Raw genomic sequence first — 15,043 nt, forward strand, 5'->3', positions numbered from 1 at the left:
TACTCAGTCTAGGGAGAAGGACATCAGTGTGTCTCACAATAGAGTCTCCAATGACCAGAATCTGGGATTGTATGATGGCTTGCCCTATAAACTTAGAAGTAGAAGCTACATGAGATGTGGCTGTATGTGTTGATGTGGGTGCTGTTCTGAAAGAGTCCAATCAGGGCTGCTAAGAGTATTTGTTAAGTGTACTTTTTCTAGGAAATCTTTGGGGTATAGGAATGTTTCATTTAAGAGCCTCAGCGTATGTGGGTCTATCTGTCTGCTTTGAATTGTGTTTGATGTGTGCAGCATGTGTACTACTGACAACCTGATTGACATTAGGAGTGTTTTTGTGTGAGAGATTTGCTTCCAGTGGCATTGTGTAAATATATCTCTGACATACCAAATCAGTTTGTTTGAGATTTAACTGGCTGTCAGTAAACATGAGACAATTTCTACATTGCCTCAGGATGCCCATATCCACCAAGCTGGTAACGGAGATAGTGGGAAAGGTCCTATCCATGGCAATAGACCCTTTTTATTGATTAGACAGTTGGAGTGAGAAAATAAAATAATTCCAGGAGGACCTGGTATGCAACTCTGAAGGCACTGCTTGCCACTGCAAACTAGTTGTCCTGTGTGCACCTAGGTACTGGTGAAATTTCAATGGTGCTTTTACAAGAAAAATGTCAACTCATGGTGTCTGTGTCTATAAAGACCAATGCCAAAGACTTGCAGAGAAACTAATAAGTAAACCCTGATGATTTATGGAGGAAGTATTTAGGCAGATATTTTGAAGTTATATTAGACAACAGCAAATCAAGTAGTATTTACTGAAAAGAAGGAATTAGCTTGTCAAGAATGATGAAAAGATGGCAGTCGCCTGAATAGCTACTGCCTGACTACTGCTAGTGCTGGTCTCACCTCAGCTTCATGTTGCTGGGATACAATGCTCTTTTGCTTCTTCTCTCACCAGAAGCAAAACAGTAGCACCAATCCCAAGATGAGAAGCAGACAACAGGCTCTTTGGTGATCAACAGTCTTGTCCCAGATGATGGAAGGGTCTATAGGCTTGTTGTAGCATTTTCCTGGTAGATGGCTTGAACAGCAACCAGACCAATGAGGAACATCAAATACAGGCACTCACTGTCCAATCAAACAATCAGAAATCAATGCAGTCTGCTCCTTCTCTCACCAGGAGCAAAATATAAGCACAAATTCCAAGCTGGTACCTATGAAGCAGTTGTTAGGCTTTCCAGTGATCAGCGGTGCCCAGGAAATAATGTCCCTGTGCTCCTTCTCACACCAGCAGCAAAACAGGAGTACTAATCCTAAGATGACTAGAGTCAGAATGTGGTCTCCAATAACTGGCGGTCTTGTATTAGATGTTGCAGATTTTACAGGCAATACTGAAACAAATGAGTTAATATCCTAAGAGCTGCAGTGTACACTAAGCAGTTAGATATGAAAGAGGGGTAACGTAAGCCTTGGGTATCTAGCTGGACAGCCACTAATTTTAAGAGCAAGATAGATTAGAAGGGGGTGGGCATTTTGCATTCTGGTTCCAGGGAATATAGTGGGATGGCCAATGAATTTAAATAGCTGAAGGGGAGTGAGTTCACAAAATGGTAATTTTGTGCTTACTCACAATAGCCAATGAAAGAAGACAGGGAAGGAGATATGTGGTCAAATTAACATAAGGGGCAGGTAACTAGAAAGACAGTTGAGTTTAAAAACACACCACCACCTGAGTGGGAGAGTGAGGAAAATTTTAATTTTTGTGTGACTCAGAGAAAACACAGCTGTAGTCTTCTTCCTAGGTTAAATATAGAATTAAAACCAGAATACGAGTAAAACACAGTGTAAAGAAAATAAATCCAAATATACAAAACAGAAGAAGACAATGAAGCAATACATAATGCAAGAAAGCAAAAGCAAACTAACCTTTCCCTCACAAGTTGTGACAGAGTCTGGGTGAGCTTTTCCAGTAAAGCTATTATAAGACAGAATCATACTGCAGACTCACCTTTAAGATATATCCCTCCTCTGAGGGCTAACAGTACTCTACAATCCACTGTAGTGCACCTAATGGTAGCACTCTGCTACCATGTGGCCACTCCATTTGATATCTACCACAAAGGTCTGCTGGCCCCATAATGTGTGCTTAACTCTGACGCAACCATGTGGCTGAAGTGAAAGTTGGGCAAACATAGCTATGTTTCACACTAAATGAGGGAATCAAGCTGCACTAGTGGTATGGGCAATAGTGCATCAGTGCCACACACAGTGAACAAACAGATATTCAGCAGAATGTTAGTAAACATACAGAGAATCAGCACAATGTTAGTGAATGAATAGAGATTTAACACAATGACAAGAACTCATGCATCTGGTAATATATGCATTTCACTAACTGCAATGGGTTTTTATTTATAAAAGTGTAAAAGTGCACTAAAAGCTCACAGCAATCACAGTGTGCTTCTCGCTCTGTCTCTTTCTCTCCATCTTCTGCCCCTTTCTGTACTTGCATACATTAAACACAAACACACTCCCATAAGCATGCACATACATGCACACATGCACATTATATATATATATATTTATACTACTAAATATGTTTTTATTCACTTAATATTTCTGACTTTATTTACAGAATGAAGATTTTGGGTATCTTGTCTACAATGATCAACCTCCAAGGAATATGAGTATAACTGGTCATAGAGAAACGGAGGAAGAGCTGCCCGTCAGTGCATCATATGGACACAGTAAAGGTGATGTGACTAAAAAAGGATTTACTATGATTTTTTGTCGGTGTTAATGTTATACTTGAATATAATTTGGTCTGGCTGCCAGTTTCTATTATTTCATTTGAACTTAATGCAATTGTATGCTACATACTGTATGAAGAATTCCAGCTAGAAGAAGACAAAAGTAAAAACCTATCTAACTAAAGGAGTTCTTAGATGTCCAAACATCTCAAGAAAATAAATTTTGCAAATGTTGCTTCATCCGATCTGTTCTCTAACATTCATTGTACTCAGATAGTCTGGAAGGCTGGACTCATTTGTCCCCAAGCCATATGATTTTAATATCACTCAGAACTCTGATTTGAAATTAACATTCACTGGAAATTACTATAAAATACAATTCTATGATTTGCAGGGTTAGAGTAGAGCCACTGCTAACTTTTAACTGGAAATATCAAACCAAACAATAAGTCTGTCAAAATATGCCTTTTATAGTGCAACCAGTTTGGTATGGTCAGTAAACAGAAAAATGTGTAGAGACTGCAGAAAAGCATAGGGTGATATATTAGTAAATGCAAAAGGTATAGATAAAAGCATACATAAGTAGACAGATAGCTAGATAGATGGATAGATAGATAGGTAGATAGATTTTTTTGTGTTCAAATAAAATCAACTTCTAGATCTCAGCACAGTGCTCAAGTATTTTCGTTACGTTCTACACCTTCCTCTTCCTTACTCTAATGCTATATATTAAATCAAACTGCTAGGTCTGAAACAAATGTTTTCTGTTGGTTTTCTTTGAAATGGGTAATCTAATTATGTGGGGCTCTGACAATTTGCACTGCTATATTACTAGGCAAGTCTTATTTGTGGTGCTATAACAGGTTTGCTTTGAGTTTATTTCTATTTTTTCTGCCAGTCAATGATTTAATTTTGAATTTCTGACTTTGTCACTTTCCCAATATTTTACCTACAGTATATGCATGTGAACATTCCACAGTATGAAACTGCATATTTATTTATTTTATTTGTATTTTGCTATTTTTACTGGGTTTGTCCAAATGGATTTAGCTAAAAACCCTTTTTCAGCAGAGGTCTAGCGAGAAAAGCTCTAATACATCAAAATATTTTTACATAGACATTTAATAAGATACATGAACAGACATTAAATAATATGCATTAACAATTACACATACATTTGCTAATTAGATTACATTCATATGAAAAAAGAGGCAACTATTGCAATATAAAAGATGCAGTAGCAAATATCAAAACACTGAGCATGCGTATTAGTGAGTTTGTCATATAGATAATAGATCACGTGATTAGTGCTTATAAATTCAAAGAAATGGAAATAAGGAAAAACTTAAAACTTGGTAGGCACAAATATTAATATTGTTGTGAAGCACTATGGTATAAAGCAGGTTAAGAGATAATTACACACACACACACACACACACACACACACACACATTACATATATATTATATATATATATATATATATATATATATATATATATGCATATATAGGTATAATGTTTATATCAGAAGTATAGAGATGGGTGAGAACAGTGTCACAAAAGTATATATATATATATATATATATATATATATATATATATATATATATACATATAAACAAAAAACTTCAAAGGCTACGTGGAAGAAAAACTCAGAGGCTAAACTGGTGTATTTAGCACTTTCGTTCTTTAGTGGTAGTAGAACTTCATCAGAAATGTAAGAAAATGCAACCAGAGCACAATTTATTATAATAACATAGTCATAAAAACCCAGATCTACCTATCAACTGTAGTAATTCAAAAAGCAATAAGACAGTGGCCAATGAGAAACTAACAAAGGGAAGTAGGAGAAGTGGTGTCACTTGTACCATCGTAAGGCAGATTTGATATTGTAATATTCATTGATACCTGGGGCAACTTCAGCATTTAAGATAAGCTGCCACTTAAGCTCTCTTACTTCTAGAGGGGAGTCACTGTCCCCATAAAATGCATCTAATTGTTTCAGTACAATACATTTAAAACAAGAAAGCCAGTGCATAAAGAGCTATGTTTCCCCAGGGCATTGCTGTAATCCTTATGTTATATAGCTGCAATGTGTTCTTTGATGCGGTCTGACAATTTCCTGCAGATTTTACTAATGTAAAAAAAAAAACTGCAGTTATCACAGATGTCTAAATAAACAATGTTGACACCATGGCAATCATAATATCTGTTAAAACAAACTGTGTAATTGCAGTGTTTGAGTACATAACTATTTCCTGTGCAAATGAACTTGCAAACAACACACCCTCCACAAGGAAACATCCCTGAAGGTTTATCTGCTCTGTTAAAGTTATGAATCAACAGAGGCAGATCATTTTTCTCAAAAAAAGCTCTGTAAGGTCTTAGCTCTTTTATAAGCAAAATATGGACTTTCTCCTAGGGTGGTACCAACTTGTCGAGGGCTAATAATAATGTCCAGATTTTTATTAATAATAGATCTAATGACATGCATATCCCTGCTTACTGGTAAAGGAAAGCTCTGAGAATGGTCAATTTGAAAATAAATCTTTAACTTGGGTTGAAACCCAAACCTCCGAATACATTTTAATTTAGTGTAGCTAGCAGCAGCCACTTCAGAGGAAATAGTTTCAACCAAAGCTTTAGGGTAATTTCAATACATGAACAGCTGTTGTAAAAAGGTGGACTCATTCACATAAATGTCATCATCACTAAAAATATGAGGAAAGTCTAATGAACTGGCCATGCATCACACTCTTCTTCATAAAGAGAGGGTGCTGCCTCCTGTAGTAAAAAAATATTCCTGCAAGTTTCTTTTCTAAAAACATTAGAGTGCAAAACACCAAATCACAAAATAGTCAGAAATAATAGTATCCAAAAAAGTAACAGAAGATCCATAATTCAAAATAAACTGCAAGAAACAATACTGTCTGATAAAGACTGTACAAATAGGCCCACATCTTGCTTGGTACCAACACACACAAAAATATATATCATCAATATAAAAATATTATAAAATAATATTTCGGAACTCCAACAAATGTATTAGACCCCATAGTCACTCTCTTTACCTGCTGATAAATTTTCTCATTGAAATGAAAGAAATTATTGCACAATATTGCAGAAATCAAGACACAAATGATGGCCACTTTGAATTGAGCAAATCCTGCATATTTGGTGAGAAACAGCTGAATATTACTTAGACCCTCTTGGTGAGGAATGTTAGTGAACAAAGAGACTATATCTAAAGTGACCAACAGAAAGTCTGAAGCTCAAATATCAGCTAGAAACAGTTCATTAAGACAGGCCCATGAATCTCTTAAATAAAACGGGGTTAACTGCACTATAGGATTCAGCACAGAATCCACAAATTCAGCCATATTTTCAGTTTTAGTTCTTCTATTTGAAATAATATGTCTAAAAGGTGGATTCTGGGTATCCTTATGTATTTTCAGGATGCCAAATAATTTGCCGACACTTGGGTTTGGTACAGTCATAAATAAATATTCATCAAGTGACAAACAATGGTTTTGTTCTAGTCTCCATAATAAACATTCTATGTCAGCAAACTATCTACAAATTTAATATCCACTTGTTTGTAGAATTCATTATCCACCAAAGCAGCTTCAATATTAGTGACATAACCACTTTGCTCCATAAGGACAATACTCATGCTCATGTCAGCCTTCATGATGCATAACTGCTAATCCTGGCACAGATTTTTTAATGCTCTAAAGTCACTTGGTCAAGGTTAAACCATTTCTCACAATGTTTTGTATTAAGTAGGTCTCTTAAGTCCAGGTCACAAATTCTAAAAAAAAACTAAATTAAATTATCATTGTTTTGATTTTTTTTTGTTTGTTTGTTTGTTTTTTACTTACTGTGGACACATTTTCCCCAGGTGCCTACCAGAATGAATTTGTCCCATATGGGGTTAAACAATCAATAAAATGTAATAAATAATTAAAAATTATAAGAATGCTCTAAAGAGAATATATGCTTAAGTTCTGTGAATGAACAAGCTCACAAAAAAAGAAAAGGAAGCTGTGACAAGGTGGCAACTAAATGGACAATTACTTGTAATCTGAAGATGTGACAACTGGGTGACAGTTTTGTGAAACAGATGTCACAGATCACTGAATATGAATGTGTATGATCTGTAAATAAAATATAGAATCTTAAAAAATATTTATATAAAAGTGGGGAATTTACATAAAAAGGTGGATAATAGCATGAATGAATATTGTATACGATTGAACTAGTAATAGTTGTCTTTCTTCATACAGTGAAATTATGTTCACAGTAGACCTGATAGATTATGTGAGACGTATCCCATGGGAAGAAGCTTTATATGGTGTCTCTTATACCCCAATTTCTACATCTAGCTTCTGTGAATTACACTTTCCCTGCTCCTTCTTCCTCCTCTGCAGCTCTGCTCTCCTTTCTCATGTTCCTTTTTTACCTGATCAGTAGATTTGCATTCTACTTCCTCCACTGAAAAGTAGCTTCATTGAACCATTACTCTTCTAGTACAGTAATAGCTTTTCATATCTTGTCTAAAAGCAGTATAATCACTTAGCCATTACCCCATCACTATTCCTGATTTTCTTCTTCAGCTCTATCCCTTGTACATATTCCCCAGTGATAATGCAGATTCATTATGTCCACTTTTTCTTTCTTATAAATTGTGTACTTCAGGCATCTTCAAGCAGATGTTTAACCTCCAGTACTAATGTCCATTATTGTCATTGTCACATTTCTTTCTATATTTCCAGGGATGGGGCCCATCTTGACGCAAGGCCTCCAAATATGGGTGCTTAACTTATTTTAACATTCGTCACAATTTACCCACAAAGCACGAGTGCTCTCCATGTAGCTCAATGATTAGACCTCTAGCATACCCTGAGTCTATACCACCTTAAAACAACACAAAACATACTATACAGTTCTACAAATGCCTTGCACTTTCATGCCTCCTCTGTTTATGCACTCCCAACACAAAACTAAAGACCCATCACCACTATATCAGTTAACCATTTTGATGACACACTTTACTGATTATATAGATCTACCCTGAGATTCAGTAATGTCTGCACTAAGTGTACACTAAGTGTACACCATTCTGAGTGAACACAGACATAACTCACATGTTCTTCCTCCTAATTTCAGTTTTCCTGCTGATATTCTTGCAGCTTTAAATGTTGACAGGCATTCATAAAGGTTACCACAAAGTGTAAACTACATGTACACCGTGTAATCTTTCTGAGTGATTAGAAAGCACAAAAAAAGTGATAGGAATGTTCTTGAATACATATCAGGTATACGTATTGTAGGCTTTATTGAATCCGGCCCCTAAACTATTAAACTCAAGACTTCTTGACCTAACAGAAGACCCAGTCTAAAACTTCAACAAAATATGAAAAAAATCATCTAACCTTCTCATGGTCATGCTCCTATCAAACCTAAATAGACAACCAAACCTTCTTCTTAATCACACATAGACTTTCTTGTTTCCAATATATATCATTCTATATCATCTCTCTTATATCCTTCCTGTTTTCTCCCATGAAACATAGCACAACTAGAAAACAATCCTACACAGTGTAAATATTGTAGCTGATCATAATGTGCTCATTGTTCTCTGTAGGAGTATACAAATTTCTTGTTCAGGTGCTGTATTAAACGGTTATTTGCATGTGTTTGTGATATTATTTGTATATACATTTGTGATAAACCTCTTATTCTGTTGTGTTGTCAATTTGGTCTTTTCTCCCTGGTACATTACTGAAAAGCAGCCTTCTGCCCAGTTGGACTATCCCAGTAAACAAATATAAAATAAAAAGCAAAAAATATATATTGTTAGTTACTGCCTTGTCAGATAAATGCACTAGATACAAATCGCTATTTTTCAGGGGAGGCTTTGAAGCAGTCAAGTGATTTGTTCAGAGTTACTCAGTATGCTAGAAAGATTCAAACCCAGTACAGCAGGATGAAGGTTCAGATTGGCTCAAAACCTTAACCCCCCCCCCCCCACTTGAGCTATATTGCCAATACAATATGATGAGGCAGAAACAGTTCCTGTAGCTGCTTTCCTTAAAACCTGGAATGACAACGTTTGAGTACAATATCTCAGACAGGTAGCATTATTCAACCTGGCCATCTACCTTTTAATCAGCGTCTTTGTTACATTTCCCAAGAGGGGTATCATATTTGGGACAGATAGGAAGAAGGTAAGAGGAAATAAGAGCATCCAGCAAAGAGGTGGATGGATTGTGTGAAAGAAGATCTGCAACAGTCAGGCATGAGTGTCAGGCAGAAGTGTGGCACTGAATCGAGAGATGGTGACAGTTAACATGATACCCCGACCCCATGTAGAAAATGGGAAAAAGGGGGCTGCTGCTGATCGTATCAGCTTTGCAAGTACATAGTAGTTGTCTCACAAGTTGAGACGCTTTTATGCAGGGAGACCATATCTTCTGCTCAAATATGCCAGTCTAGTTTCTAGAGACAAACTATATAATCCCATCAGTGGATGTGCCTAGGTACCTGACAGCTTTTTCATATACCTAGAGTGATGATAATTAGTCCAGTCATCCCCTATCCCTTGATCCACCTAGTCCATTAAACCTTTTACTGAATCAACATCAGTCCATTGCTGGCATCCTGCCAAACTGGCTTCAGTTGAATACTTCTCCCAGCCACTCTTGGGATATAATGTATACTGACTACAGCCAGTTAGTCGTGTGCTTCCTCATGTTTGGTGCTAGTAACTATGAAATGTGTGGCTTTCCCATAATCTCTCACCTATGCACAATGGAGCCTTCTGCATCTCCATAGTCAGCTCTTCATACTAACATTTGCTTTCTCAGTGTCTTTGCTCCCCTTTTCGTAGTCCCCTGAGGAACCTTTTGTCATTTTGCATTCTTTTGGTTCTCACAATTTCTTTCCACTTCACTGGAAACCCGTCTCCACTTCTCCTGCTGCTATCGTTATTCTTCATACTCTTGATGTGCTTAGTATGCATGTACCATATCCCAACATGGTAGGTGGTCCTTCAATATGTCATTTATGATAAGCCCCATGTTTTCAGACATTTGTGACATTTGTTATGCTTTACAATATACATGTATGGTATGACCAGCACCATGGCACAGTCACTGTTAATCTAAAAATTCTTTAACACTTCCTTAAAAGTAGCCAGGTACAGTAAGGTTACCTGTCTGAGACATTCTACTTAAAAGTTGTCCCTCCAGGTTTTAAGAACAGTGGCTACAGGAACTGTTTCTGCAAATATTCTCTCTACTTTTTTAAAATTTGCATCCTTCCTTGAACTAATACACCATGTTGAACCTTTTAGTCTACTTTTAGATTATTATGTACAGATGGACCATTTATGTTCTTTCGTCATCAGAAGTGCATTCCCATCTCTGTGTAATAATAGATCTGCTGCACCACATCCCACTGCTCCTCTTCCTCCTCACCCACTTCTTCATATGCTCATTCAAATGTCCTTGTCATTCATTCTACCTTTTATATTCCCAATAGTCCTCCTCTCAAACACCACATTCATCCCTTGCATCCAGTCACTAACATTACAGAACAAACTATAATGGGTTATAACAATAATTAAAAAAATGTTGGGAAAAAGCCCTTCTTACACCATTAACAATCTTATGATTCATTAACTCTGACATCACTTAACCTTGGAGATAAAATAATATTCCTTTACCTCCCAGGATGAGTAGCCTCAAAGCTACCATTGCAGCACACTGCCATGCTTCTATGCATCACTTTTCCCCATGATGTTACTATATATGATCAAAGTGACGTCAAAATAACTGTGGGCTCTTATATTATTTTGCTTGTTGTTCACATACCCCTGATATCTTCTAAACATGTGCCTTCCATCCAAGGTCTGACAATCACACCTGACTGCCCACCACCACATCATTTTCCTTGTATACATCTGTAATAAACTAATCCTTGGTGTAAACAGTTTTCACTTCATCCACCTCACTTCCATGTTCAGCATCCTTAACTGTATAAACAGCACCCGTACACATTCCACAGATTCTGTCCATGTTACAGCTTTACATACCTAGTACTTTGCCACTTTCTTACCCTGCTCTTACTCCATGTTTCTCATCTAGGAATCATGTGTTCAAGGCTGGATTTTGATACACTCTACTGTCTCCTTATGGGACAATGCATGTAAAAATAATTATAGTTGAAAAACAGTAATAAATATTTAATAAGTACCAATTACCTCAACAATAAGAATTCATGTGTGACTCATATGAAAAAACAAGGGGAACAGATAACAGTATTTCATTTCAAAATGCTTTAAGGAGGCTGAAAATGAAAGTGGGATGGAGGAGGTGAATATTGTTCTAAGTCACTCCCAGCAATCAAGTAAGATAAGACTGTGAATAGAAATAAATGATTTTCTTTTGCCATAGCCACAGAATGACAGAAACCTTTCCAGAGGACAGGTCTTGAATCCAAACAAACCAAACAATGCAAAAAGACAGCATGAGTCCACAGTAGATGTTAGAAACCTAAATGGCAAAAGCCCTACCAAAAGTGACACTCCCAGAACTGCAGTACAACCACACACACACACACACACACACACACACACACACACACGCACACACAAGTTCAGTTTTATTTTCTTGAGGTTAAGAATGCTCTGTGTAGTGCTGGAAACAGCTGAAGCACAAATTGTCATAAAATGTTTTGAATGAGACAAGTCACTGAAGGGGAAGTGGTGAGTCTGGTTTTGGAAAATTGCTTGGAAAGCCATCCTTCATCTTTTAAAATTCAAGCTTTTGTCATATAGCATGAAGCATTTCATCAGTCATTTTGCTACAGCACTACCAGGTGAAAAGAGGTTCACAGGTCCCATCTCAACTTATTATAGCAGAAGAAATGGAGGCAAAATATCAGAAATATTCTGCACATACAGTGAAAAGTGGGGTTACTATATAATAATCACTATCTGACTATAAGTGATGCATGATTTATCCATGACTAGCACAGCTAACTCTCAGGAGTGAAGTCTGCGTGGGATCATTTTATTGCATTTGAGTTAAGTCTTGCATTATCTATGATCAGGTCATTGTTGTTAACATTATATATGACAGACAGATTAAAAGATATTTATTTCCTTTGAAAAATAACTTTCATCATATAACAGATTTTTTCTAGGAAATGGGTGTTTCCACCAGTTCAGAGAAAGGTGCACCCTTCAGATCTGCAGCATATGTGCATGTTTTCCTATGTTTCAGTACAATATGTCAACTGTGGCAGTTCATGCCACTGATATCAAGGCATGCTTTAAGTAGTTAATAACACATTTTATTAGCAAAAAAGAGAGAGAACGTCAAGGGTAAAGGGCCTCACAAAGTAAGAAAGCAGTCCAAATGTAAAACACAAAGTGAGGCTCACCACGACAATCGAAGCAGACTGTTAAACTCTTTATTCCAAAGAAGTCATAATACAGTAAGCACTTTCACATCTCAAACGACACTTCATCAGACTTTAAAACTAAAGCCAACCAGTAAAACATGGACATCAATTAATAATCTCATTAATAGTTTAAAGCTACAAGTACAAAAATGTTACCAACTTACAAAAAACATATGTGTGATTTATAAAATGTCTCCTATAGCTTACATAATAACTTATGTAATATTAAAATATAAGCATATACAAATCTTATGAATTATATAAAAATTAAATTTAAAAACTATCTAAAAAATATAAATATTTATATTTCAATACATGCATGACCAGGATATTAATGTGATAATGCACGGCTGGTAGAAAAGGCTTAATAGAGACCTTTTCATTCAGACCATGACCTTTGTCAGCTTGGAGTCTAAAGATCCATTTACCCTCTTGTTTTTCAGTGTGGTTTTTAATATTTCCTAGTCTCTCTGTCCTATGCACTGTCTCTAGTACCATAAACACAAATTTGTGTGTACTGTCAGTTTGTACCACGTTTTGCAAGTGCATTGGTTTCATCCATTTCATTTATTGTGTATATATGTTCTCTCACACGCTCCCTAAGGGTCCTATTCGTTTTGCCTACATAAAAACATTTACATTTTCCACACATTGCTAAGTAAACTAAATTCCTAGATTTGCAGTCACTGTACTGACTGACAGTGTATCTTCTATTGGTATCTGGATATATAAACACATTGCTGTTAGCCATATATGTACATTGGTTGCAGTTACGACATGGAAAAAGTCCCTTCCCTCAGAGAATTAATTTGTTTCTTCTTATTATTTTCTTCATAACAAAGTAATCTCTTTAAGGACTTAGTGTTCTTGTAACACATCTTTGGTTTTTCACCTACTATATCTTTTATTTTATCATCTAGTACTCAGATATTCCAATTCTTATTAATTATCTCCAGGATTTTCTTGTTGTTATTGGTATAAGGGATGGTTACTCTGTGTATAGCTCATTGGGATATCTTACTGGATCTTGTGGTAGGTGCTATGTTATCCCTCTTAATAAACAGTTTTCCTGCCTCCAATCTATCAAATTCCTGTATGGCTTCTAAATCTCGTGAATGATAGCCTCTATCATAAAAATCCTTCTTCAAAGTATGTAACTTATCTTTTAAAATATTGTCATTACTAGTAAGTCTAGTGGTTCTTAGTGTTTGACCCTTAACTATATTCTTATAAATATGTGTTGGGTGCATACTGTTGTGGTACAATAAAGCATCCCTCCTACATTCTTTCCTGAAGATCTCTGTATGTAAACTGTCACCTTTTTTGGTCAACTGCACATCCAAAAAGTCTATCTGATATTTGGACCACTTTGCTGTAAAATGTAAAAACTGTGTGGTTCCATTGATATAATCAATAAACTTCTCTAAAGCCTCAACAGTATCTCTCCAAATCAAAAAAAACATCATCAATGAAATGTTTATAATAAACTATGCTTTATACATAGCTCACTTGCTCCAGTATAAAAGTGCTCTCCGAATATGCCATCACTGCGTTGGCATATGGGTTAGCGCAAAGTGTTCCCATTGCTACCCCATTTAATTGTAAAAAATATGTTCCATCATATACAAAAACATTGTTATTGAGCCCTAAGTCCATTAACATTGTGCATTTTATTATTTCATCATTGGCAATGCCTTTCCCAAGTAAGAATAATCTCATGTATTCAATTCCTACATCATTGGGGATACTGGTGAATAATGATGTAACATCTAATGTGACCATATAATCTTGTCTTTCCACCTTATACTCTGATAATGTCATTAGAAAATGCTGAGTGTCTCTCAAGATGGAAGTGGCTTCATCTATTAAAGGTCTAAGTTGCTTTTCTATATATATCAAAAGCAGTTCTGTCAACCAGCCTTTACTCGACACAGTAGGTCTAAGTGGAGGGTTGACCAATGTTTTGTGTACCTTGGGTAATCCCCTAAAAGTAGGTACTAAGGGATGCTCAACTAAAAAATATCTGTACATATCCATGTCCAAAAAATTGCACATTAACATATCATATAAATCACTGGAAACATTTTTAATAATTTTATCCAATTGTATATTAATTATCCTGCGATATGTGTTGCCATCAGCTAACATGATTTCCATGGTTGTCTTATAAAACTCACTATCTAAAATAACAACTGCTCCCCCCTTATCTGCCTGTCTTATAACAATGTTATCATTATTACTTAAAGTTTGCAGCACATACCTCTCTGAGCTGCTCAAATTATTGAAATCAGCCTTCAAACTACTGTTGTTTTCAAAGGTATCCAATAAATCCTTCTCTATAGCTTTCTCAAATGATTCTAAAAGAAAGTGTATCTGTGGAGTAAAAGTAGAAGGTTTCCTAAATATTGTTTAGAAATTTTTGTATCATTCTTTTCTAGGTTGTTGTCACCAAAAAACAACTTCAAATTAACATTTCTTAGGAAACATTTTAAGTCAATAATAATATCCACTATATTAGTGTTCTGTGAAGGAATATATAAAAGTCCTTTATCTAGTACTGCTCGTTCAGCAACAGAAAGTTTATATTTAGAGAGATTTAACGTTAGGATTTCAAAACTGGTTTCAGTACCTTGTGTTGAAACTCATGTCTCTCCTCTCAATATTTGTGTTTTTCTCCCTGAATATGCTGGACTCCATGCCTGCTTCGTTGCAACTTGATATGGTAAAGGGAAAGGGAGTGAAAAATCCCCAGTGGAGGTCAAAGCTAATGGTTCAGAAAGAGGCAATTTCTTCCTGACATCTGGATATGAAGATGATGCAT

The 15,043-nt window shown here is 36.0% G+C and overlaps 1 protein-coding gene across 1 annotated transcript in view; it reads left to right on the forward strand.

Annotated features, from left to right (window-relative positions):
• LOC122808045 (deoxyribonuclease-2-alpha-like) overlaps nucleotides 1-15,043 on the forward strand; it is a 182,422-nt gene that overhangs the window by 62,431 nt on the left and 104,948 nt on the right. Inside the window, exon 4 of the mRNA XM_044079033.1 lies at nucleotides 2,636-2,753. Coding sequence (XP_043934968.1) covers nucleotides 2,636-2,753 — 118 coding nt within the window. The remainder of the gene's footprint in view (nucleotides 1-2,635; nucleotides 2,754-15,043) is intronic.

This window comes from Protopterus annectens, chromosome 8.part0, assembly GCF_019279795.1.
Source record: "Protopterus annectens isolate FY-2018-M chromosome 8.part0, PAN1.0, whole genome shotgun sequence".
Taxonomy (NCBI): domain Eukaryota; kingdom Metazoa; phylum Chordata; order Ceratodontiformes; family Protopteridae; genus Protopterus; species Protopterus annectens.